General features: G+C 51.4%; 1 protein-coding gene across 4 annotated transcripts in view; it reads left to right on the forward strand.

The window, feature by feature from the left end:
* The window catches only part of GRIK4 (glutamate ionotropic receptor kainate type subunit 4), a 135751-nt gene extending 112851 nt beyond the window's left edge, over positions 1 to 22900 (forward strand). For 3 of the 4 annotated variants that reach the window (XM_074162327.1, XM_074162331.1, XM_074162328.1), the window contains 8 exons: positions 4423 to 4536; positions 12583 to 12692; positions 14883 to 15056; positions 15207 to 15372; positions 17250 to 17475; positions 18928 to 19056; positions 21911 to 22029; positions 22535 to 22900. In XM_074162327.1, coding sequence (XP_074018428.1) covers positions 4423 to 4536; positions 12583 to 12692; positions 14883 to 15056; positions 15207 to 15372; positions 17250 to 17475; positions 18928 to 19056; positions 21911 to 22029; positions 22535 to 22900 — 1404 coding nt within the window. The remainder of the gene's footprint in view (positions 1 to 4422; positions 4537 to 12582; positions 12693 to 14882; positions 15057 to 15206; positions 15373 to 17249; positions 17476 to 18927; positions 19057 to 21910; positions 22030 to 22534) is intronic. The other variant, XM_074162329.1, reaches the window with a different exon arrangement.
* Positions 22901 to 23145: the final 245 nt, after the last annotated feature.

Raw genomic sequence — 23145 nt, forward strand, 5'->3', positions numbered from 1 at the left:
GGACGTTGAGCAAACACAGCGAGGGTATGGGCAGAGAGGTTTGCATCACGCTGCTGATTTTGCCAAAATCCCGTACGAGATGCTGGGGGTGGTGGGAACTGCTTAGGTCTCACTGCTGTTTCCCACGGGCTTAGGGTCCCCATTCCCAGTGCTTCACCTTAACTGGCTTTGCTGTGGCATGGAGAACATCTGGCACAGAGTTTTTCCTCCCAGCCCTAGAGATAGTCCAGGGGAAGAAACACGAGTGAAGGCAGACTTGAGGCTGCCATCTGCACTGATTGCTGGTCATCCCATCCCTGTCTGCGGCTTAAATGGAGGGCAGCAGCCTCCGGGGCTTTCAGGCTGTCGCTTTTCATACGGCAGAATTCGTGCACGTCCTTAAAAAAAAAACAACCCAAACCACCAGTTTTGAGTGACCCCCATCCGGCCCTGCTTTTAAATGCAAGAATATGCATCCGAGCGCACAACCTGGCTGCCGCTCAGCCCGAAATAGCTGCTGTCAGCTCAGATGGGCAGCTGGAGCAGAAGCAATGGGGACATTGATCCAGCGGCCCCAGCCGTACCCGTGGTGCCGTGGGACAGATCTGGGGATGCAGAGAGATGGCTCCGGCGCTGCCGCGGCGCTGCGGGAGCCGCTTGCCCCAGGCGAGCAGGTTGCAGCCAAACTGCCCTGCGCTGGCTGCTGCTCGTTTGGCAGGGTCGCACGGAATAGCAGAGGTTGGAAGGGACCTCAGGAGGCCGTCCAGTCTGACCTCCCCCCTATGTGAAGCAGGGTCACCTCCAGTTGGGTGCTCAGTACCGCACCTGGATGGGTTTCCAGCAGGACAAGCATCTGCTGATGCCGATGGGTCTGCAGTGTGGGGGTAAGAGTTGGTGGTCCGATGGGTCCTGAAGGTTGAACACTGATTTCAACTTCTGGAAGGCCCTCTAAGTACAAGGGCAGTGTAAGAAATCGCTTTCCCTGACCTTGGCCTTGCTGTCAGTGCTGATGAGAAGGGTGCTCTCATTTGCACCCAGGGGATGGAGCATCCAAGGTGCTGCTCGAGGCAGGGACTCCTACTCCTGGAAGAAATCCCAGCCTTGCGCTCCCAGAGCTGTCCTTCAGGCTTCTTTGCCCTGTGTTTGACACACAGGCAGCCCAAAAGCCTTAACGCCGCTTGGACTTTCTCGCTGTGTTTTCTTTCAGTGCCTTGACAGGAGGTTGTGAATCACTGCGGGGCCGGTCCCCGGTGCCGCGGGAGGCTTTGGCGGGATCCTCTCTGCCGGGGCTGGGGGCTGACGTCAGGCCCCATTCATCACCATTAGCGCCGAGATGAGCCTTGTCAGCATCCGCAGCGAGGAGGCGGCCGCCTCCTCCGGACTGGCAGTCCCTGCAATTTGCTTCTTAAGGCTGCTTAATTGTTGTTCCTCTTCAGGAGCCCGGCTCAGCCCCCGTGTTTAACATCCTTTCCAGTGGCAGCGCGAGCCTGTCTGCTAAGGCGGGCAGATCCCACCGTTAATGCCAGGTATGGTGGTGGCAGCTCAGGCTTTTATCTCAGACACCAGCCCACCTGGGCTTCCTCTCGCCTAGCGAGAGTTTGGCCTTGTCTAAGCAGTGTTTTGTTAAAGAAGCGGCTGCCTCTACTCGCAAAATGCTCTGGGTCTTTTCCTAAGCCTATTTCACGCTGACATTTATAGCTGCGACTGTGCTGGGAGGATGAAAATCAAGCAGTGTTTGCCCCCTTTTCCCTCCGTCCTTTGCCTCCCGTTTTCCCTTTCCCCAGGGCCCGGTTGCAGACAGTGTGCGGAAACACAAAGCAAAATCCATTTCTTCCCCCGGTGCATTGTGTAGCCTGTAAAATGCCAACTCCCACCCTTGCTCAGGTGGGGAGGGCTGGAGAGCTCGTGGTTTTGCAGAGAGCTCCTCCGTAACCAAGATACGCTGACCTCAGTGAATCACGAGAAGTTTGGCGAACATCAGGAAGCCGAGCCGAAAGCATGAAATGGCTGATATTCAGGCGGAGAACACGTTGCCTGCCGTTCCCAGATCAAAGTTTACTGCTGCCAGAAATCAGCTCTTAACTTGCGTGACTTCTGGGGCTGCGGAGAGAGGGAGTCGTTGACAGAGCAGAGCCCCAGCTAAAGTGGCGAGGAGCCGGGTCTCCGCTGGGAGCTCTGGCCCAGGAGAAGGCAGATGAACGAGTGGAAGGGAATCAACTCTAACGGAATGGCAGGGACCCTCTGAAGGCGAGAGAAGGGGCCTGGGCACAGAACCTGGGTGCCCGGGGAAGGCAGCTCTGCTGCGCCGAGTTTCTGCTCCGTGGGCAAAGGGAGGGGGATGGATTTGCATTACTTTTTGTGTAGGGAAGAGCAGCTTTCAGGATGTTGCTGCCTACATGATCTGGAAAGGTCCCAAAGGATGATAGTTGGGGGGAATAACCGGAGTGCACAGGTTCCCTGAGGGCACCCGCATCCCACCCCTGAGGAGGTGGGGGCAGGCGAGGGATGGTGACTTAGCTGGGTAAACCTGGGGGCTGCGCCTTTGTTATCAGCCCCTGGATGGGAATGGAAATGTCCTTAGAGCTTTTGCACGAAACACCTTTGATGCGGTGTATTTACGGTCTATTTAGTCTACGACACTGCTGGTAGAACGGTGTTCAGTTTGGAGAGCTGGGAGAGAAGAAATCCGTTGTTAGAATAAGCTGTATCTTCATGAGGGACTTTGCTGAGAGAGCTCTCCCCAGGACAATAGTACCTGCAAACCCTTTTAAGTATAGACAAGGGAGGTTTAGGAAGCTTTAGGCTTTTCTTGCGGATAAAATTCCTCACATGCCATGTTCGACAGATGAACTGATCCCATTTTAGTAATCTGCTGGTGTTTACATAGGGCTCAACTGCTCACACACCACGTTGTGATTATTGGTGCCTTTTAAAAACCCTGTGGGTAAGTGTCTGGCTAGGCAGAAATTCTCCCTAGCTCATAATTCATTCCAGCCTCAACCTCCTAGGAATCTGTAATAGCTGCTTGGAAACAATTGCAAAGATCTGGCACTGGGCTTGTCCAATAAAGCAGTTCTGCATGGACTGTGAAATATCACCTTCTGTGTGCCCCCCTCCCCTCCCTTACTGGGCAGGTTTGCAGATTCACCTTATCTTTCTTTTTCCTTCTCCTTCTTCCTGCTGGCTCCAGCAGTGCTCCCCTTTGCTCCTGCAGCCCCAGCCTTTCGCTGGCTCTCCCTGCCTGCCTTTAAGTGGGCGAGTCTGTTGGGGGCAGAGGAGGGGGAAAGACCCCACAGAAAAGCTCTGCCAGGATGTGATTAGTCCTCTTTTAAGGAAAACGATGCACGAGCAGCAGGGTCAGAGAGCATGCTAAGAGTGATGCACCCACAAATTTGCTTTTTTTTTGTGCTGCATTTGCAACCAGCGCATGGATCCAGGGAGATAAGCTCCATATTTTACTGGGTCTTCAGGCCTGATGGTGCCTTGGCTTCTGCCCAGACCTTATGAAACTTAGAGACAACAAGTGCAAATACCTTTTCTTTTCCCCCCCTTCTCTTTTTCCACTTGCATAATCATCATCCTGCAAAGCAGGCAAACAAATGTATAAGGGAATGGAGGAGGTTTCATTTTTACAGAAAGCAATTACAGACATTAAAAGAGCTATAGTAATAAAAATAATATTTAAAATTCAAATCCCTTATCTATATTACAAGGGTATTAACATTGGAAGAAATTCTTTTTATTTTTTTTCCCCTTAATCTCATTTGCTTTGCAAGTCAATCTGGAAATTTTTATGGCAGTCCTCTGAATTTTTTGGAGCAATTTTGGAAGTCTGGGGTTGGCAGGCTTGCGAACTTCGTGACTGGAGGTACGGGGGGTAATGGTGCTGCTTTGTTATGCTTTCCTGCCCGCGGCGCTTGCAAGTAACACCTTTGTCTGGAAGGGGGCAGCTGAGTTCTGCAGGGGCTTTGGAAGGGGAAGGTTGTATCTTATTTAGATTAGTAGAATATTTATTGCCTCGATGGCTCCTGTTTTGCCAGGTCTTAAAGCATTCAAGGAGTAGAGATGGCAGTCAGGCTGTGAGCACGTGGGGACGGGGGCTGCTGTGTTTTCGCTGTTGCACCGTGAGCTTTGTGCTTTTCCAACCTGCAATTATGGAGATAAAAACGCCCAGGGGAGGGAAGGACAAATGGGGAGAATGGTCCAGAGCACGAGGTGGGTTAAATTTTGGAGTGTGTTTGAGCAGGGCTTATGCGAAACCCACCTGGGGAGAGAGGGATGGGGGAGCACGGTCTGAACTAGTGGGTGTCACCGGCAAAACTGGTGGCACATCCATCCTCCAGGATGTCCTGTGTGGCCCTGACCATGGCTCTGTTGCCTTCCCTGCCCGGCGCCTTTCCCGGGCTCAGGGTCCTGATCTTCTCTGCTCTCCTTTCTCTCCAGAAAGCCGATTTGGCCGTGGCGGGGCTGACGATTACCGCGGAGCGGGAGAAGGTGATTGATTTCTCTAAGCCGTTCATGACTTTGGGAATTAGCATTCTCTACCGAGTTCATATGGTAAGAGACTTATTTTATAACCGTTTATGTCCCTCCATTATTTGCATGCAAACGTGCCTAGTTATAGAAGAAAAATGAATGACTCGTAAAAATATTTTGGTTTCTTATTTAAACGCAAATGTGCTCGACCTTTATTTCTGTCTTTCTGCCTTGTGGATTCGATTCCCGTTGTTCAACACCCCCAGCCCTGTTGGCTCCCCTTCCCCATCCTCCCCGGGCACACAGCACTTCCAGGCATGGTGGGGGGCCATGAGCAGAGCCCTGTCACCAGGGGAAGTGTGAGTAGATGTCAGCTTGTCTGGTTCTGCTTCAGGCCCAGCAAAAGCCGCAGGATGGCTTTAGGGTGGCTTTGAGCCCGCTGTGGTAAGGTGAGCGAAGGGTTGGATGGGTGCAGCAGCCCAGCAGCGTGGCTGGGTGGCTCCATCACTGCAGCAAACCTGGCTTGGAGCCACCATCCACGTGCACTTAGTGGGGAGACCGCCTGGGAGGCTGAGCTAGGGGCTCACAAATGCCCTACTCTCAGCCCTGTTCCCGGCCCCTGCGGTGCGCAGCCTTGCTGCCTTCTCATATCTGAGAAGATGATCAGGCTTGGAAGATCACTGGGAACCTACAGGGCGCTGTGTCATGTCTTTGCTTGGACAACACTTGTCTTAAATTCTCGTAGATTCTCTTGCGTTCCCATTTTCCGTTGTTCTGGCTTCTTGCTGAAGCTCAGGAGAGGACAGGCTTTCCATATGGGCCAGGCAAAGCCCCCCGGTTGCCCGGTGTCACAGGAGGCGAGCTCTGGCAGGCAGCTCCCTTTGCAACAGGATGTCATGTTATTCCCAATCTGCATTTTGGAAATGTGCTCTGTGTGGTGCCGAGCGCGATGCGAATCACAGTCTTGGTTTCCCGTCAGCTCAACAATAGCAGCCAAAAGGCTAGAACAATTAAAGCTGCCTCTCCCAGCCCCCCCTCTCCCTTCGCAAGGCTGTTAAGGATGCAGCGTTCGGCACGAACATAAACAAACTTGCGCATACAACTCTCTGTGCTGAGTGGCTCCTGCCAAGAACAAACAAGTAATTAAAATCTAGTTAAAATTCTGTTTCCTCTGGTACGTGCAGAATTTAGGATCAATGGCTTAACTGATCAAATTGGGTCAGACTCTTCAGGCTCCGGGAAATCAAATGGAACTGTCCCTTCCCTGTTACTCTTGCTTTTTCACACCACCAGCGGCCCGTGGATCCGGGAGGTGTTTCTGCCAGCGTCCCTCGGCTGGGGCTATAATTGAGTTTCTTGCTTTCTCGCATGCATTTTAGAAGTTTGGGGATTGAATACCATGCGTGCTCTGCCTCCGATTTACACCATAACCTTCAGCAGGTCCCTTAACGAGGCATCATTCCCTGAACAGCGCGAGGCTGATGTCGCTCCCTCCAGAGGAAACACAGGAATATTGGTGCGGGGTTTTGCATGTGATCTGCTCTATAAGCGCAAGGCATTTGCTGCTGCCTCTGTGCGAGCTCGGTAGAAATGTGTCTGACACATCCACTCAGAGTGTAGGTTCTTCAGGGCAGGGACCATCTGCTGCTCGTGCTGGTACCAGAGTAACGCAACGCAGCCATGTCCCAGCCTGCCCTTTGGGCGTTTACCAAACCGAACAGGATTAATAATTACAGTCTTTGAAAGTGTTGGGCAAATAGATCCCAGCCGTCGGTCAGGACTTTGGTCTTCAGCTGCCTGATGGAAGGACCCAGTTAGGACTTTGAGTAGAGGAGAGCTGCCCAGTGGCCCAGGTGGGCTTGCAAGGGAGACGTGGGGCATCTCCCAGGTCAGGTCACCCTGCGGCGAGCCCTGCTCTGCTGCATCCAGGCCACAGGAGCGATGGCAGGGGCAGGCTGGGCTCGTGCCCTCCTCAGGAGCAGGGAGGTCTCCCCAGCAGGGAAGCTCGGAGCCCCCTCTTCCCTCCGCAGAACTCGGCCCCTCTTTGGGCAGACCTCTCCTGCTTAGCTTGAGGAGAGTTTCTGAGTGCTGTGTGGCAATTAACTAATTAAACTGGTAAATATTTATTTAAGAAGGACAGGCAAGGTAGCTAATTGCTCCGGTTTTCCTTTACGGATGTTGGTTTGCAGAGCAGCGGAAGGCGGCCACGCAGCCCCATCTGCTCCTGTCCCCTCCTGTCCCTTCCCCACCCCAACAAACATCTCTGCGATGTCAAAAATTGCGGCTGACGTTATGTTAATCACAGTGCAGGTCAGACGTCACCTAATAAATAACCACAAATAAATCTCTTGCTGAGGAGTTGCCTCCACACCCTGGTCTCCTCCCAGTGTGATATTTTATTTTAATTTCCATGTAACTCCAGTGGAAAATGATTTCTCCCCCCACCTTTCTCCTCCCCACCCCGCCAACCCAGCCACCACAGTGCCTCTCTCTTATCACGCATAACCAAATATGGCAGCTTTAAATGGAACTGTCATTTTTCTCAATTTCACTTGTTGTGATATAATCAAGTATGGATTTCTGACACGGCGACTCTAATAGGCATTCTGACTTGCAGGCTGCTAAGAGAAAAGGCTTGTTTTGTTTTATTACGTTCCCGTTCTGGCCAGCTGGTGGGACCTGTGGAAGGCAGGAGATGGATGACGAGTCCTGAGCAGTCGTTCTGCTTGGCAGGGGGCTGAAATCAGGTGCCCGGTGCCATTTCTGCACAGAGGGATGTTGTAAGTCAGGCTTATTTGTAGCAGGCACGTGCTTTTGTTCACATACCTGCCTCTATGGCAGGCAACAAGGGACTAGCTAGCACATGATTCTGGCTCATCAGCCCTGAAAGTCCTTACTGTGCTCTACTTCAAGATGAGAAAATGTAGATTTGGCGAGTACGCTGGAATAGCTGAGTTTAGGCCAAGTGAACTGAGGCTTAAAGTGTTTCTACTTGGTTGCTGCAGAAGAGACATGAAATGGGAAGGACCGAATGAATAGCTCCTTCGTTCCTGCCAGAGGAGGCTTGACGGCCGAGGCAGAGGAGCTGAGCACCCTCCTGACAACTTCTGCTGCTCTGCCAGCGATACTCCCTCTTCCTTGGCACAGGGATGCAGCAACCACTGGCCCAGGCATGCCCGGGACCATGGTACGCGTTGGTCTGTCCATTGTGGACCATCTGGTGACCCCAAACTAGGCTCAGGATGCTTGGGTTTTTCTTATTGACTCCAGAGAAAGGACGCTGGAGAGGGGAGGGATCTGGATCTGCCTCTGGATCAGACGTGGTCATCCTACGATATACACGCTTTGTTTTGGTGAGACCAAAAGTCATTTGGTGAGACTGCAGTTGTACCTAGCACACATCAACATTTCTGCCTTGCCAGGCTGAGTTTTCTTGCTTTCCTTCTGACTTACAGGGACAGAAGAGAGTTCTCTTGCTTGCCTTTTTTTAGGGACAAACCCCTGTGAGAAATGACATTGGTAGGGCTGACTGTTTCTGCAAGAGGGAGCAGGTGAGCACTGGGGTCCCATCAGACTCTGTTTGTCCAGGGTGTAAGGTGTCTTACGGACCGGGACACAGATGGATCCAGGACCATGCCATATAGCTCTGCTTCTCCTCCTCTTCCCGAGTGTCCTGCACATTCAGGCTCTTCCGTCATGCGTACCTGCCCAGAAAACTGCTTCTCTCCGGCTGAAAATGAAGACTTCCAAGAACGACTGAGGAGGGTAAATGACTCTCTCCTGCTTCCATCTGAGGATTTGCAGGAGGCCTTCATCAATTATTGGACATTTTGAACATTTCTATTCCAGGAAAAATAGCTCTTCCAATTAACAAAGCTGTATTGGGACCGGCTAAAAATATCTGACAGACTCCAGATATTGTCATTCCCATCTTCAAAACAGACAGATAAGAGAGAGTTTGTGCCCTCCGTGGGAACAGAATATCTTTATTCTTATCCACAACTGTGAATGAAAATAATATGTAGCAGCAGTCTGAAAATGACTGTAGCTGAAGAGAACCAGAACTACTACTACTGTAAAGTCACAGGAGAGAGTCATTGCCAAGCCTGATGCAATTTCCTTAATGAGCCTAATTTATTGACAAACTGCCCCAGAAAAATAGAGAAGACATCCAGGCCTAAATTACAGAGAGGAACTTTGATACAGGAGCATCTCACGAGGGAGCCCGAGCCGAGGCACTGTCCGTGTCTGGGAGTTTCCTGGCAGCTCTGGGATGCTGGGCAGGGATAAGCTGCCCGGAATGGTCTTCTGCTTGAGAAGCTCCAGTTTGCTTGGCTGAGGGCAGATGGTGCCCTTCACACCTTGCAGGTTCCTATTGCCTCATTTCATTCTTGAGCATGTAAACACCTGTTGGAAGAAGAGAAGCAGTTGAGCCAATTTAGTTCTAGATGATAAAGGGAACCAGGGGCCTGTGGGGCATTCGGGAAAGCCATGCGGTCGCTGAAGAGCTTTGAGATCACCTATCTCTGCCTTCCTGTTGGCATCGCGAAGTCCACGATCCTCTGGGTGGGATCAGCAAGAAGTGCAGAGGGGAGTGCACCTCGGATCCTGCAGACTCGTGAGACGGTCTCACCTCTCTGAACTAGAGAGGGGAGCTCCAGCAAGGTGAGCAAAGGACGTTACTGGAGATGTGAGTCCCTCCAGGATGCTGGCGGTGTAGTCTCCAGCAGCGTCTGTGTCTCTGAACGCCCTTGATTTGGGGCCAGATGCTGGCTGTAGCAGTCATTTGTCTCTCTCTCTCTGGGTTTCTGGGAGAAATATAAGGAAGAGCAGAACACGGCAGCAAATGACCAAAAAAAAGGGAAAGGACAAAAGAAGGAGGTAGTTTCTTTCACTGTTTGTACCTCACCTGCTTATACCAAGCACAGTACCATAACCTGGCACAGAAGAGAGACCTTGTCTTAAAGAGAGACTCTGGAATTGCACCCAGGAGAACCTGAACCTTTGCTTGGGAAGTGACTTTAAATTCATCTGAAAACGGACACATTAACTCATCTGTTTGTTAAAAGGCTTAATAAGCCAGAGTCTCTAAAAATGTTAATGTAGATCCCAAGCTCAATCTCGCCTTGTCCTTAAGGATACAGGGATAGGATGTTATGGTGCGGTGGTTCTTCACTTCATGAAGGACAGACTTTGCTGTAGAAGGTTTCTGAGATTTTACGGTCCCAGCTGGTGACTGGAGCTGAGAATATCACAGTATCCTAGATATTTTTAGTAGAGGAAGATTTTTGTGCAACAACTATTGCCTTTTCTAGCGACAATTTAGTCTTCAGAAGAACTACCAAGACCTTGTGAAATTCAGGTTTTGCATACAATTAGGTATATTTCAGTAGTAAAACTGTTTTTTAATGGAAATGGAATTTAAAGTGCTGCTCTGAGTCTGGAGATGGAGGGAAAAAAAAAAAAAGCAGCTCTGTTTCGTGGGGACAGAAAATTATTCACCGCCTTTGGATTAAGCACAGCTCTAAAATATCAGGACTCTGGTCTTTGATGTTCTGGGTTGCCTATGGCAATTGAGGTTAGGTGTTATTTATTGCTAGCTGTTATTAGTTTATGGGGTGTCACAGACGGGGCAGGGTGAGGCGGTGGACTAGGGGAGAATGAGGCCTCTGTGTGTCAAAGCTGATCCCCGGCAGCAGATTTTGTGTAAAGCGAGGGAACTACAGCAGAGCAGCCGCCGTGCTGGGAAACGGCTGCCGGAGTGAGCCGCATGGAGCAGACAGCGATAGGGGTTTTCGGCACACAAGGGAGCAAGGTGCCAGGAAGAAATACACTGACAGCCCGGCCGAGTGTGATAAAAGGCTGTTTCCACTCTTGACTTTACAGTAAAAGCCTTCGCAGGAGCTGTGGCTTGTGGGCAGCTTCCCCGCTTACAGGTGCTTGGGGAAACCGTGGAGCTGGAGGTTTTGCGGTGCCAGGGATGACTTGGTGGTTCGGGGCAGAAGATACAGGCTCCCGTGGGCAAAAGGCTCGTGTTGCTGCGGGGTTAATGCAGCCCTTTAGCCCTGCGTTGGGAGTCCGTGCTTTTCACAGGACTACGGAATTGTCAGAGTTGGAAGGGACCTCTAGAGATCCCCTAGTCCAACTCCCCTGCTGAAGCAGGGTTGCCCAGAGCACATCACTCAGGACTGCATCCAGGCGGGGCTTGAAGATCTCCAGAGAGGGGGACTGTTCCAGGGCTCTGGCACCCTCACCAGAAAGAAGTTTCTCCTCATATTTAAATGGAACTTCCTGTGTTCCAGCTTGTGCCCGTTGTCCCTCGTCCTATTGCTGGAAACCACTGAAAAGAGTCTGGCTCCATCCTCCTTCAACCCACCCTTTAGGTACTTGTAAACATAGATAAGGTCTCCCTTCAGCCTTCTCTTCTCCAGGCTAAAGAGCCCCAGGCTCTTTGAGCTTTTCCTCATCAGGGAGATGCTCCAATCCCTTAATCATCTTAGTTGTCCTACGCTGGACTCTCTCCAGTAGTTCCCTGTCTCTCTTGAACTGGGGAGCCCAGCACTGGACACAATATTCCAGTTGTGGCCTCACCAGTGCAGAGCAGAGGGGGAGAATGACCTCCCTTGCCCTACTGGCCACACTCTTCCCTATGTAGCCCAGGATCCCATTGGCCCTCTTGGCAACAAGGGCACATTGCTGGCTCATGGAAAGTTTGCTATCCACCAGGACTCCCAGGTCCTTCTCCTCAGTAGTGCTTTCCAGAAGATCCACCCCTAACCTATATTGGTGCCTGGGGTTCTTCCTCCCCAGGTGCAGGACGCTACACTTGCCCTTGTTGAACCTCCTTAGGTTCTTCTCTGCCCAGCTCTCCAGCCTGTCCTGGTCACGCTGGATGGCGGCACAGCCCTCTGGAGTGTCAGCCAGCCCTCCCAGTTTGGTATCATCAGCCAACTTGCGGAGGATACACTCTGTCTCCTCATCCAGGTTTTGCTGGGAGTCTTTCAGAGGAGAGGGTAAGGAAAGAAGATGCCTGAGGTAGATAAGCATTGCAGCATTCAGGGTGGGAGCAGTGTGTCGGTGGTGCACAGGGCTGAAACAAAGTGCTTTCTGCTCCACACAGCTGTTAAAAATTGCCCAGGGAGCAAAAAGAGCACTTCTAGTGGCTTGTGCCATATTTTCACCTCTCCCCCTGCCCCCAGATATTTTCCCTGGCAAATAGTGGCTGCCCTTTCCAGCCTGTGTTGCAGAGGGGCTGCAAACGCAGGACTGGTGGTGGTGGGGAAAATACCCTCACCAGAACAGCAGGTGTTCAGCTTTTCAGGTACTTCTTGAAATTAATCCTCCCTTTGCACAAATTTTGCTACATTTGGCACAATTTCAGCGCTAGCAGTGTCCTTGTGAAAATTTAAGGTAGTTTGAGAGAAGATCAGCCTGGTTGGTTTTTTTTCAAGCAGTCTGGCCCTACTTTTCAAGGAAAGGTGGTTTGCTGAGAAAAAAACCCAGGAAATTCTGACGCATCCTGGAGATAAAAATACCGTGTTCCCTGAGATAAAAGTAATAATTTTATTGAGTTTTGTAGAGAAGGGACGTTTCAAGGCTGAAGAAAGAAAAGCAGAATTATTGCAAACTTTTTTTTTTCCCCCCCTTTTCTGCACAAATATATTTTTTTTCCCCCCACTCTGCTTCGTGCTCAGGGGTGCTCTCCCAGGGGAGCCCCCTCCTGCCCAGCAAGGATGGTGTGCAGCCTGCTTGGGTGGCCAAGGGCTCCAGAGGGGGGGCAGGCGAGGGGTGCAGCACATCCCGCCATGGGGAGGGCAGAGCCCTGCTGTTATCTCAATTTTTCTATCAATTCACCTCTGTGTTTGCCTGGAGGAACAAAAGTGATGGAGATGGGGAGAAGAATAGTTTTAGGAGATGAATGCCAGTGGGGAGATGCTGCTGGACTTAGTCATTTGTGGCATTTGCTGCCACTTGTATCCCCTGCAAGGCTTTTGCTTTATTTCTCCTCTGTTGCTCCCATCCGTTGCCAGCATCAGGGCAGGTGTGTTTCTTTGTGTCGTGTTCAGAATGGACCATTTAATTTGTAGAAATACAAGCAGCTCAAACTCCTTTTCGTTTCCCTTCCAGGGCCGCAAACCTGGCTACTTCTCGTTCCTGGATCCCTTCTCCCCTGGCGTCTGGCTCTTCATGCTGCTCGCCTACCTGGCTGTCAGCTGCGTCCTCTTCTTGGTTGCTCGGTAATGTGGCTGGCGATGCCTTTTCCTTCCTCGAGGTGCCACCTAGCGTCATGCTCCCACACCCGTGGGGGGATGCGTGGTGAGGGGCTGGGCAGGGGGACATCCCCCAGGCCGCCAGTTTGGAGGGTGCAGTAAGGGGGGCAGAAGCATCCCAAGCTCCGCTCCGTGCCAGCTGGGGACTGGGGCTTTGCTGCTGAGTGTCCATGCAGGCACGTCAGCGATGCATATGGCAGCCCAGGGATGGTCAGGTTAATGGTTGGACTTGATGATCTTTAAGGTCTTTTCCAACCAAAACGATTCTATGATTCCATGGCTGTGATTCTAGGCAGGAGCAGCGTGCCGTGATTTGGGAGGGTGGGTGCCAGCACCAAGAGCTGGGTGGAAAGGGGTTTGGGAGTGGGGCTGGTGCTGTGTAAATGGTGCTGCTCCCTGTAGATGCTTGATCTGCAACGGATAAACCAACCCCTTGCCTCGAACAGGAAGGATGGAGGTTGGCAGGTGCTGGCAAATGCATTCAGAGATATTAAGGCAAATTCCGGTAGTGGTGTTTTGGTTCCTCTGGCCCTGTATAACCCAGTGTGTACAGAAAAAGAAAGTTCATTAATAGCTTTCAGCAGCCTCTTGGTTGACGTGCAGAGCCTCACTTTGACGGCTCTCAGTTCCGCTTCCCTCTGACTAATTTAAATCGGCCTTAAAATACATCACCGAGTGCTTGTCTGCAGCGGGTCTCCCGTTGAGGCCCAGGGTCCGTGCCCCGTTGCTGGTTTTCCTGACCCTCCTCACAAACTGCTTATCGTTGGTGGCGTAGTCGGGTCTTTTCAGACGGAGCTGAGCTGTGTCCTGGCAATGCGTGCCGAAGACGCGCACGGGGCTTGAAGGCTGTTTCGGGACACGGTTAATACCCAATTCTCATTACAAAAATGGGAACTGTGCTGTCACTTGGTCCCTTAGCGTGGCTAAAGTTGTCATCCTGACAGGGCTTTAGCGGCTCCTTCGAATGCTGTTACAGCCTCAGAAACGCAGCTCGGAGGAAACCGCTGAATAATGCAGTCCGGTGCTCTCTGCAGACTGAGATTTTTGGTGCCCCTTTAGCCCCCCTCCTCATGTTTTAAACATGAACCTCCAAAAAGGTGCCCTCACACGGCTTCCCGCTGGAGATGGAGGTTTGGACGCTGCTCTCTGCCTTGCTCAGCAATAAGGAGCATTTGACCCTGTGAGTTGCAGAAGACTCTCCCAGAGCAGGGTTTTTTGGTTTTTTTTTTACTGCCAGGGTTTGATCCAACTGTAGAAAGTCTTCAGGAAATAACCTCCGCTTCGCTGGCATCGCAGTGAGGTAGGAGAGGCAGAAAGGAAAATAAACACCTCATTTTGGTTAAATGCTGTGTAAGCTGGCAGAGCCCTGCAGCTGTATTGGCAGTATCCCTGAAATGACCCTCCCAGGCACCAGCTTTGTTAACCGTTAGCGATATAATGAACTGCAGAGTAGGAATTTAGGAATTAGAAGGCTTTCTTAGCAACCGCGGAACTGAGGATTGGGAACAGCAGAAAACGAGAGCTGGGCCACAGTCCCTTCAGTGACAGGCTGGCGGTTAGTTCAGATTCCCACCTCCCTCCTGGCCCCGTGAGCGCTGAAAGCGTGTGATGCTTTGAAACACCAGCACTTGGCTTCAAACTAGATCTGGGACCTAGACCATGGCGGGGCAATCAGACCTTCTCAGAGCAACCGTTTACAGTTACTTCTTTCCTTGACGGTGTCACGCAGTCAGGTCTCACGCGCTTCCCTTTTGAAACCTTCCCATTGATGCTCATTCTCCAGCAGGGAACAGAACCCGAGGTGTTTGTTTCCAGTTTCACATCAAGTCTGTGCACACCTGGAGTTACCGTCGTTGTTGCCTGCGGTACGAATCTGCGCACAGGGCTCTGGTCTCCCCGCAGCCCGTGCCCAGGTTTTCAGCAGAGCCTCTCAAAACTTTTGCAAATCTTTACAAGAAAGCCTCTGGCTTCTGAGCCTTAGAGCAAGCATTTCACAGAGCTCTGAGCCCTGGGCATCAATTGACAGCAAAGAGTTTCCTCCTCAGAAAAATCCATCTCCGGGAGAGTTAGGGCTTCACAGCTTTGCTTTTTTTTTTACTTCTTTTCTCCAAAGTTTCCCAGTGAATTACCCGATCTACCTGCTTCTTGTCACTTTAGATTGACACCGTACGAGTGGTACAGCCCCCACCCCTGCTCGCAAGGCCGATGCAATCTTCTGGTGAACCAGTACTCTCTCGGCAACAGCTTGTGGTTTCCAGTCGGGGGATTCATGCAGCAAGGCTCCACCATTGCCCCCCAGGCATTATCCACGCGCTGTGTCAGCGGAGTCTGGTAAGGAGGGGAGCCCTCTCCCGAAGGGAGGCTTCTCTGTGGGTCTTTTCTGGGCAGGAGCAGATGGAGAGGGTGGAGGGGTGGGGATGGCGATCGGATTCAGTCTGTGGGTAAATCTCAGGTCCCCGTTTTCACTTCCCCTTTCCTTAGGTGGGCGTTCACCCTGATCATCATCTCCTCCTACACGGCCAATCTGGCAGCCTTCCTCACCGTGCAGCGGATGGACGTCCCCATCGAATCCGTAGATGACCTGGCTGACCAGACAGCCATCGAGTACGGCACCATTCACGGCGGCTCCAGCATGACCTTCTTCCAAGTAAACCCCATTCTTTTGCTAACTGGGGCAGGGGGTGCCAAGGGCACCCTCTATTCAGATTTGGCCTGTCATGCCCGTTTCATTCCAGTTTCTGGCACGGAGGGGACCTTTGGAGAGACTCCTGGCTGCTTGGTTGCACACGACCGGGCAGATCTGCAGTGGGTGACGATGGGATGAGTGGTGGGGGAGGACAGGGGAGGCAGGATTTTGTAACACAGCGGCTGGCGTGCTCTTGTGATGCTGGAGGTCCAGGGTCAGGAGATCTGCGCTGGACCCTGAGGGAGCAGACTTTCCTGCAACTTAACACTCGGAGTGTCACCACGTGGGTGGGAAAGTGGTGCACATCCCTGTGTCACAGCGATGACACAATACGGTCTTCAGGAGAGGAGCATTTGCAGTCAAATTTCCATGGGTCTCTATGCGGTTTTGATGCGATTTTAGCTCTTACAGGAGAGTCCCTCGGGTTGGGTAAGCAAAGAAAAGTTTGCAGACCCCAGGTAGGCTGGTGTATGTCAAAGTGCTGGTCAGTGGCACTGAAAACAGATAAGTCAAGTGAATGCAAACTTACGTGTGCCACTTAGCCTGATTTAATTTTTATCTTCCCTGCTCTATTCAGAAGGGAAATAAATGAGTGAATCTTTTCTGCAGTGCTCTGAAAGCACAAAGAACTGCTTGAGGATTATTTATTTATTACTTGTTGAAATCCTGAGAGGAGAGAAAGCTTTTCTCACTTTTTCCCACCTCTGAGTCTGAACTGATTTGGGAAGGCTGAGAAATCTCTCGAGGGAGCCTGAGCTTTTCAGCCTGACTTTACACCCTTCAGGGTTTGGCATAAAGCTACTTTTAAGCAGAGCATTATATCTAAAATGAGCCGAACAGTGCCCAAGTGACTAAGGTGGTTGTGTATGAGGCATTCACTCAGTTCTTTTCAGGAAGGCTTTCAAGTTTAAAATCCCGACTGTGGCTGTGTGCTGCCTGGCTGGTGCTGGAGTCGCTGGTATCAGAGAAGGAATTAGCAAAAGATGTACCTGCTGCCTTGGCCAGGAGGGGAGGTGGTGTAAGGGATTCCGTGTGCTGCAGAAATACAAGCGTGAAGGGAAAGGGGGCAAATCCAGAAACTCCAGAGTGTGTTTATCTTCAGTCTTTGAGCGAGCAGGTTTCACTCTTTGCTCGTTGCAGGCAAGAGGGATGAACTGTAGGCAGCTTTTCTCTCAGTCAAACCAAGGTGGGTTCAACCACCAACAAAGTCTGAGGATTTGGGGCTGGTTCAGCCTTAGTTTACTGGAGTCAGTGGAAAGACTCCAGTTCTCTTAAGCAGGTTTTTGCCTTTTTTTGAAGCAAAATCTGGATTCAGGGAGCAACAAACTTCAAAGAGCTTTGGCAGTGCCCCCAGCGCCCTTCTCAGGGTGATGGTGTTTGGCTGTAATGCTGGTGAACTGATAAGCACAAGGTTACAGTGACAGATGATAGGGTGTGAGCTCTACAGGGAGCATTCAGTGGCTTAAATCAGCCATGCACGAGCTATTTGTTCTGGCTTTTTTTTGTGTGTTTTTTTGATACACTGTTACGGAAAATCTGTATTTTTCTAAAATTGAATTTATGCAAAGAGCTTTGCTGGAACCTATTGGAATTAGGTATGCATTTCATGCCCAGCTTTGCCAACAAAGTCTCAAATCCACCAAGATATTTGGGCCTCTAAGTCCCGTTGGAATAAATGGAGGCTGGGCACCTAAACCCTTCTTGAGTCTGGCACCAAATCTGCTTTGACTCCTTTCCCCGTTGTGGCCTTTTCGTAGCCGTGTCTAATTTGGGGTTTAGGTTACAGCAGGATGGGTGGCTCCCACCTTAGCTGTGCTTTGCCATCCTTTTCCCTGCAGAACTCCCGTTACCAGACGTACCAGCGGATGTGGAACTACATGTACTCCAAGCAGCCAAGCGTCTTCGTGAAGAGCACGGAGGAAGGGATCGCGCGGGTGCTGAACTCCAATTACGCCTTCCTGCTGGAATCCACCATGAACGAGTATTACCGTCAGCGCAATTGCAACCTCACGCAGGTCGGGGGCCTTCTGGACACCAAGGGCTACGGGATTGGCATGCCCGTCGGTAGGCAGTGAAGAAAAATTCTAGTCCTTCTCAGCTGTCGGCAGAGGACCGGAGCATTTGAAAGGCTGAACCGGCTCTAAAGCCCATGTCACGTTTCACAGCTCTGCCCAGGGTCGTGGGTTTTTTTGTTTGTTTGTTTGTTTGTTTTTTAATCTCAGGAGGAAAATCAAAACACATTTGAATTGCCCGAGGTGCACGCTCAGAGCCAGATGTGCGAGACCCTGCTCTGGTCCAGAGCCATGTGACACGCGACTGCGGCTCTTTAAATAATTCATGTGAAAGATGTTTCAAAATTGCTGCTCATTTTCTGCATATATGCTCTTTGCTGACTGTTCCCCTTTTGAACCAGTGTTTTTGAATCACTTTGCGCTCCTTGCTTTATCTCTAAAGTGCTGTAAAAGTAATGCTGTTTCAACTCTTGTAGTCTTTAGCACGAGTTTCTTAACAGCTGGTGGTTCTTAAAACTGCAGGACAGAGAATTGGGCAATTCAGTGACTATCTCAGCTAATAATCAGGTTTAACAAATGGAGGGTTTTTGTCTTTCAAATATGAGAGCTAGCAACAGAACATCATCTCCCAGGGCGGCACAGAAAAAGGATGTAGTATTTGTTATTCCAAGCAATCGGCTGATCTTTCGGCCAGTCTCGGGAAGCCTTGTTCCTGACCTTTAAGCACCTGTACTTAGCAATACAAAGTTAAGCTGAATTGCTTAAGACCCGTCACACAGACAGTCACTATAGTTTAGTGAACATGCGTCAGCTTGTAAAGTCACTGGAACCTGATCGGGAGTACAAATCCTTACTTTCAGGACGAAATTTGTTCTGGCATTGTCTTGTTAAACAGTGAAACCGTAGCAGATAAGGAGAGCAGAAAGCTGCTCGCTGGGACAATGGTGCAGAGTTACCGGGAGAGCTGAGGTCTTTCCCACGGCCCTGCTTCGGGATCTCCGATCGCAGACACCATGAAAACTGCAGTAGAGCTCGGTACCGAGCCCCCACCATGAACTTTTGGGCTTGTGTGTCGGTTGAACTTGCTGCTGTGGCAGTGCACCAGTTTGAGGGAAGGAGCATTAGAGCAAGGTTGAAGTTGGAGGTGGAATGACAGGAGAAGGGACCTCAGTGGCCTGGAAGAGCAGCGGGGTGATACTGAACTGCCTGTTCAGACCCTGCCTGTGAAGCCAAAGCTCTCTCTTGCCATGGACCTCTTTAAATGCCCTATGTGGGACTTGTTGGACAGGCAAAATGACCCTCTGCAAGTGACGTTAAGTAGTTGGCAGTCCCAGTTGACAGTCCCAGCAGGGAGGCTGCAGGTTTCAAGGGCTTAACATGGACTGAAGTCCCTTCCAAACCATGTACAGACAACCTCCTGTAGTTGGGCACACTGGCAGGGCACCGTGGCGGGGAGGAAGGCTGGCCGAGGCGGTGCCTTACCACCTGCCTCTTGGTGTTGCAGGCTCTGTGTTTCGTGACGAGTTCGACCTGGCCATTCTCCAGTTGCAAGAGAACAACCGCCTGGAGATCCTGAAGAGGAAGTGGTGGGAAGGAGGAAAATGCCCCAAAGAGGAGGACCACAGAGCCAAAGGTAAGCCACACTGCTCTCCGGTAGCGTGCTGAAGGGACCAGGCAGTAGAAGCATCCTTGCCAGCAGTGCAAGGATGAACGTCCATCTGCACATGAGCGCTGCCAGGTTTTCTGCCTGAGAATTACTTTTTCCCCTTCTTCTGACCTGAGATTCCTTCCTTCGCAATTCAAGGAGAAAGCCAAACAGCTCTGCTGTGCCTCATGCTGTGTGTTTTTGCCTGGGGCAAAGATAGCGGGAACAACCAAATGACAAATATTGGAGGCATATGGAGGGTAAATTAGCTTCTAATGAATGTCTGCAGCATTACATAGGAAAATGGATGGCTAAAGGGATCAGACCAAAATCCTGAGTTCCTTCAAGGGAGATGGATCTCCACCACAGGCCCGCTGGTTAATGGCTCCAAGTGAAAGCGCCTTTTAAACAGCCGAGGGAAGGGACACAAGGACTTTATTAGTACATCTGTAAACTGAGGAGCAAATTCTTTTGGGTAATGCTATGCAAATTGCCGTAAAAGCTACCACATTAGGCTGATGTCCCAGCGTGAGAGCGGTTGCCAGCTTAACGCAGTTTACTGCATTTTTTAGTTTTGGCAGTCTCCCTTTCCTCAGCGAGGGCTTTCTGGGGGGGGGGCACAGGTCCCCCCCAGTTGAAAGGACAGTCTTCTGATCTTCCTGAGCGCGGAGAGGGAGAGCCAAGCTGGGTTCATGGAGGCTCTCTTGTTTCCCTGGGGTCACAGCGGGTGTAGGTGTGTGTCTGGGCAGTTCGTGAGCCAGGCTGGATGCCACCCGGCGGGGGACACGAGCCCTGCTCCCCCCTGGGCAGTGCTGGTAGTCTCGAGGCAGGAGGTGTTGGCCCTATGTCAGACATGAGGCCTCAAGGCAAGGTGATAAGCTGTTAAAGAAGTTACTTTTGAAGGCGAGCAGGCGTATGTGAGTCATTTCCTCCATGGACTGTGCAAAAAGCAGCTCTGAAGTGGAATCTAGTCTGTGGGCTGGTTGGAGATGGCTTGGGAATGGGGCGGCTGGGAAGCAGGGTCCTGGGTTGTTCCTGGCACTACCCACCAGAAGTAGCGCTTTGTGACCCTGCACAATTTCTTCTGCTGTTTTGTGCCCTCTATCATGGTTCACTTTCTCAGTTTGGGAAATGAAGAAGGCTGTAGCTTGCTGGCATGTGTGTTTGGAGGAAGGAAATATCTCTCAGGTGAGCTTGGGAATGGATGTCTAATGTGGCACCCAGATAGAATGGTAGAAGGATGTAGAGAGAGGTACCGGCCCTACATTCAAAATTGAGAGCTGCTGGGAGGAAAGGATGGCCTTTATCTTGGGTCTAAACTGTGATCATGGGCTGTGTTTTCTGCCCTGCAATTGCTGTTTTAGCAGAAGCATCTCTCTGCAAAGGGCTGATTTACAGAGTCACTAGATTGCTCCAGAGGCAGTGCCAAAAGAATGACGGAGGAGGGAGAAATGTGACCTCCTAAGTTTTAGGACAAAACAGGTCAGCAATTTACAAGGATTTTGGTGAGATTTTATGTCTAAAAGCCACGCAGAGATTAAGTCAATAAATCATTGATTCTTACACTTTGATTTAATGTTACAGAGGGGAGAGGAAGATTTTTATAGATGTTCTTGTTGAGTAATGGCCTCATACAGTCACCTCAGTGCGAAGCACCACGTGCTTTTTAGTAATCAATCCACTCGGTGGCCCAGTCCACTTGAGACCCCAAACCCAACACGCACAGGAGAGAAGAGCCGTTTCTCGGACAGAAGGTGCCGAGGCCGGTGCTGCTCCCCGCCTCCTCTTGGGGTCCTCTTCTGCAGGGGTTGGAGGGCTGGACCTCCGGGTCGGAGGCACCGGCTGCGGTTTTGGGGGCACGGGGCACGGTGGGAAGCGGGGTGACAGCCTCGGCACACAAAAAGCTCGGGCCAGGTTCTTGAGGGGTGGATTTTCCTTCCAACTGGGGAGCTTTCTCGAGTGAAAACTGCGTAGGACAGGGCTGGCAGCTGCTGTGCGTGGGATTTAGTCCCTCCCCTACGTGAAGCTGTCTGCACGTGGGGCATTTGTGGGGTGAATGAATGTGGGGTGGCTGAATGGTTCCTACCATCAGCAGAGATGGCAGTCACACCGTTGTAAGCAGTATGTCCAAGGGAGGTGAGATAAGTTGTGGCATGGAAGGGGCTGGTTCCACCTCAAGGGCCAGAAGGTGCTGGGCAGAGAACACCCAACCCGTAACCAGGTACCCCTCGGTGACAGGGACCCCGCTTGGTCACTGTATAATGTCAGACAGCATTGGGTCCTGGTTTTGTTTGGAGCCTCTCCTTGCTACTGCAGTACAAGCAGCTGTAATCATTTTTCACCAGCGCTTTGTAATACAATCAAAGGAGCTTTTCTTGGTGCCAGCTTCCTTTAAAGCCCTTCCTTGTCTTCTTCATCTCTGCTTCTTTAACAACACTGCTCATCTGCCTCTGCGAAGTTCAAAGCAACTAGAACTGGGTGAATAATTTGCAGGGATTAATGTGCCCGATTGATCTCTCATTTTTTTCCCCCTGTTTTCAGTTTGTCCACAAATTGCTTTGTACTTCCCTCCAATGTACTTGCTGTTTATCTGCAAAATCATCATTTCTGAGAACGCGTCTTCGATCGTGCAGTTATTGCAAGTCATCCCGTTTGCCATCCGAGTCATGCGGTTAGCTATTAATAGGAGAGTGCTGGCTATGTGTTGGGTTTTTTTTGGTCCCTGGCTGGGTATATGCAATGCCAACTCAACAGCAAAGAGTTGGGTTTTCTACACAGCGACGCTTGCAATTTATGTCGTGTCTGCCCCATCCACAGCACTGTCTCTTCTGCTTTATTGTAGGCCTGGGGATGGAGAATATTGGTGGGATCTTCGTGGTGCTCATCTGTGGCTTAATCGTAGCAATTTTTATGGCAATGCTGGAATTTTTGTGGAGCCTTCGACACTCTGAGCAGTCAGAGGTAGGACCTGAAAGTGTCCCGAGGGGATAGTGTGTGTGGGTGTGCTCAGCAGTGCGGTGCTCGGGAGCAAATAGTGCACCCAGGCTGAGATGAGCATTCCTAGTAACGAGAAGGTGCATTGGGCAGGGTCTGACAGGCACGAGCTTCTCAGGCTCTCCTACTAAGATCGAGGCTGTAGGGATGCTCGAAGGGCTTTTGAAGGGATCAAGGATGTGTGCGATGTCCAGGTACCTTTCCTGGGGACGGGATCATCTGAGGATTTCTCCCTGCCGTGGGTTTGGGTATCATGTGGATTTGGGGATGCAGAAAACAGGAGGGTCTCTGACAAGAGGTGGAATCTGTCGTGCTAAATCGAGCATGAATGTCCCAGCATTGTTTTTGAAATCCGGTGGCCAGATTAACGACCGACTCCCTAACACCTTGGCATCAGAATCCAGAGCAGATGCAGCGCTGCTGGGCTCATGGCTTACTTAGGTGAGCAGTATGTCTCGGGTCTGCCTTCCAGGTGTCGGTGTGCCAAGAAATGGTGACGGAGCTGCGCAACATCATTCTCTGCAAGGACAGTTTCCACCCTCGTCGGAGGCGAGGGGGGATGATACGGACTCGCCCCGTTATCCCGGAGGAACGCCGAGCCCGCAGCACAACCACGCTCAGCAACGGGAAGCTGTGCAGCGGGGGCGAGCCAGATCCCCTGGCACAAAGACTGGCCCAAGAAGCCGCCCTGGTCGCCCGAGGGTGCACGCACATCCGAGTGTGCCCCGAGTGCCGCAGGTTTCAGGGGCTGCGGGCACGGCCGGCTGCGGGCTCACCCGCGCAGAGCGAGGAGAGCTTGGAGTGGGAGAAGACCACCAACAGCAGCGAGCCCGAGTAACGCTGGGGCAGGGGTGGGGGGCGCGTCGGGGTGGGCCGAGAGGGTCCTGTTCCATTTTACAGAACACGGACTTGTACAATGTCAACTCGTTTTTAAATTAAAAGCAGTTACCCAGCTTCTCCAGAGCAAGGCGGACCTTTGGGCTGACCTGGCCGGAGGGATGGCTTTGGTTTCGGCGTCCCAGAGGAGCCGACGCAGCGGGAGCGAGCTCCTCCGGCTGGCCTGGCTCCAGAGGTTGTCCACGT

Source organism: Numenius arquata, chromosome 22, assembly GCF_964106895.1.
Source record: "Numenius arquata chromosome 22, bNumArq3.hap1.1, whole genome shotgun sequence".
In the NCBI taxonomy this organism is placed as follows: domain Eukaryota; kingdom Metazoa; phylum Chordata; class Aves; order Charadriiformes; family Scolopacidae; genus Numenius; species Numenius arquata.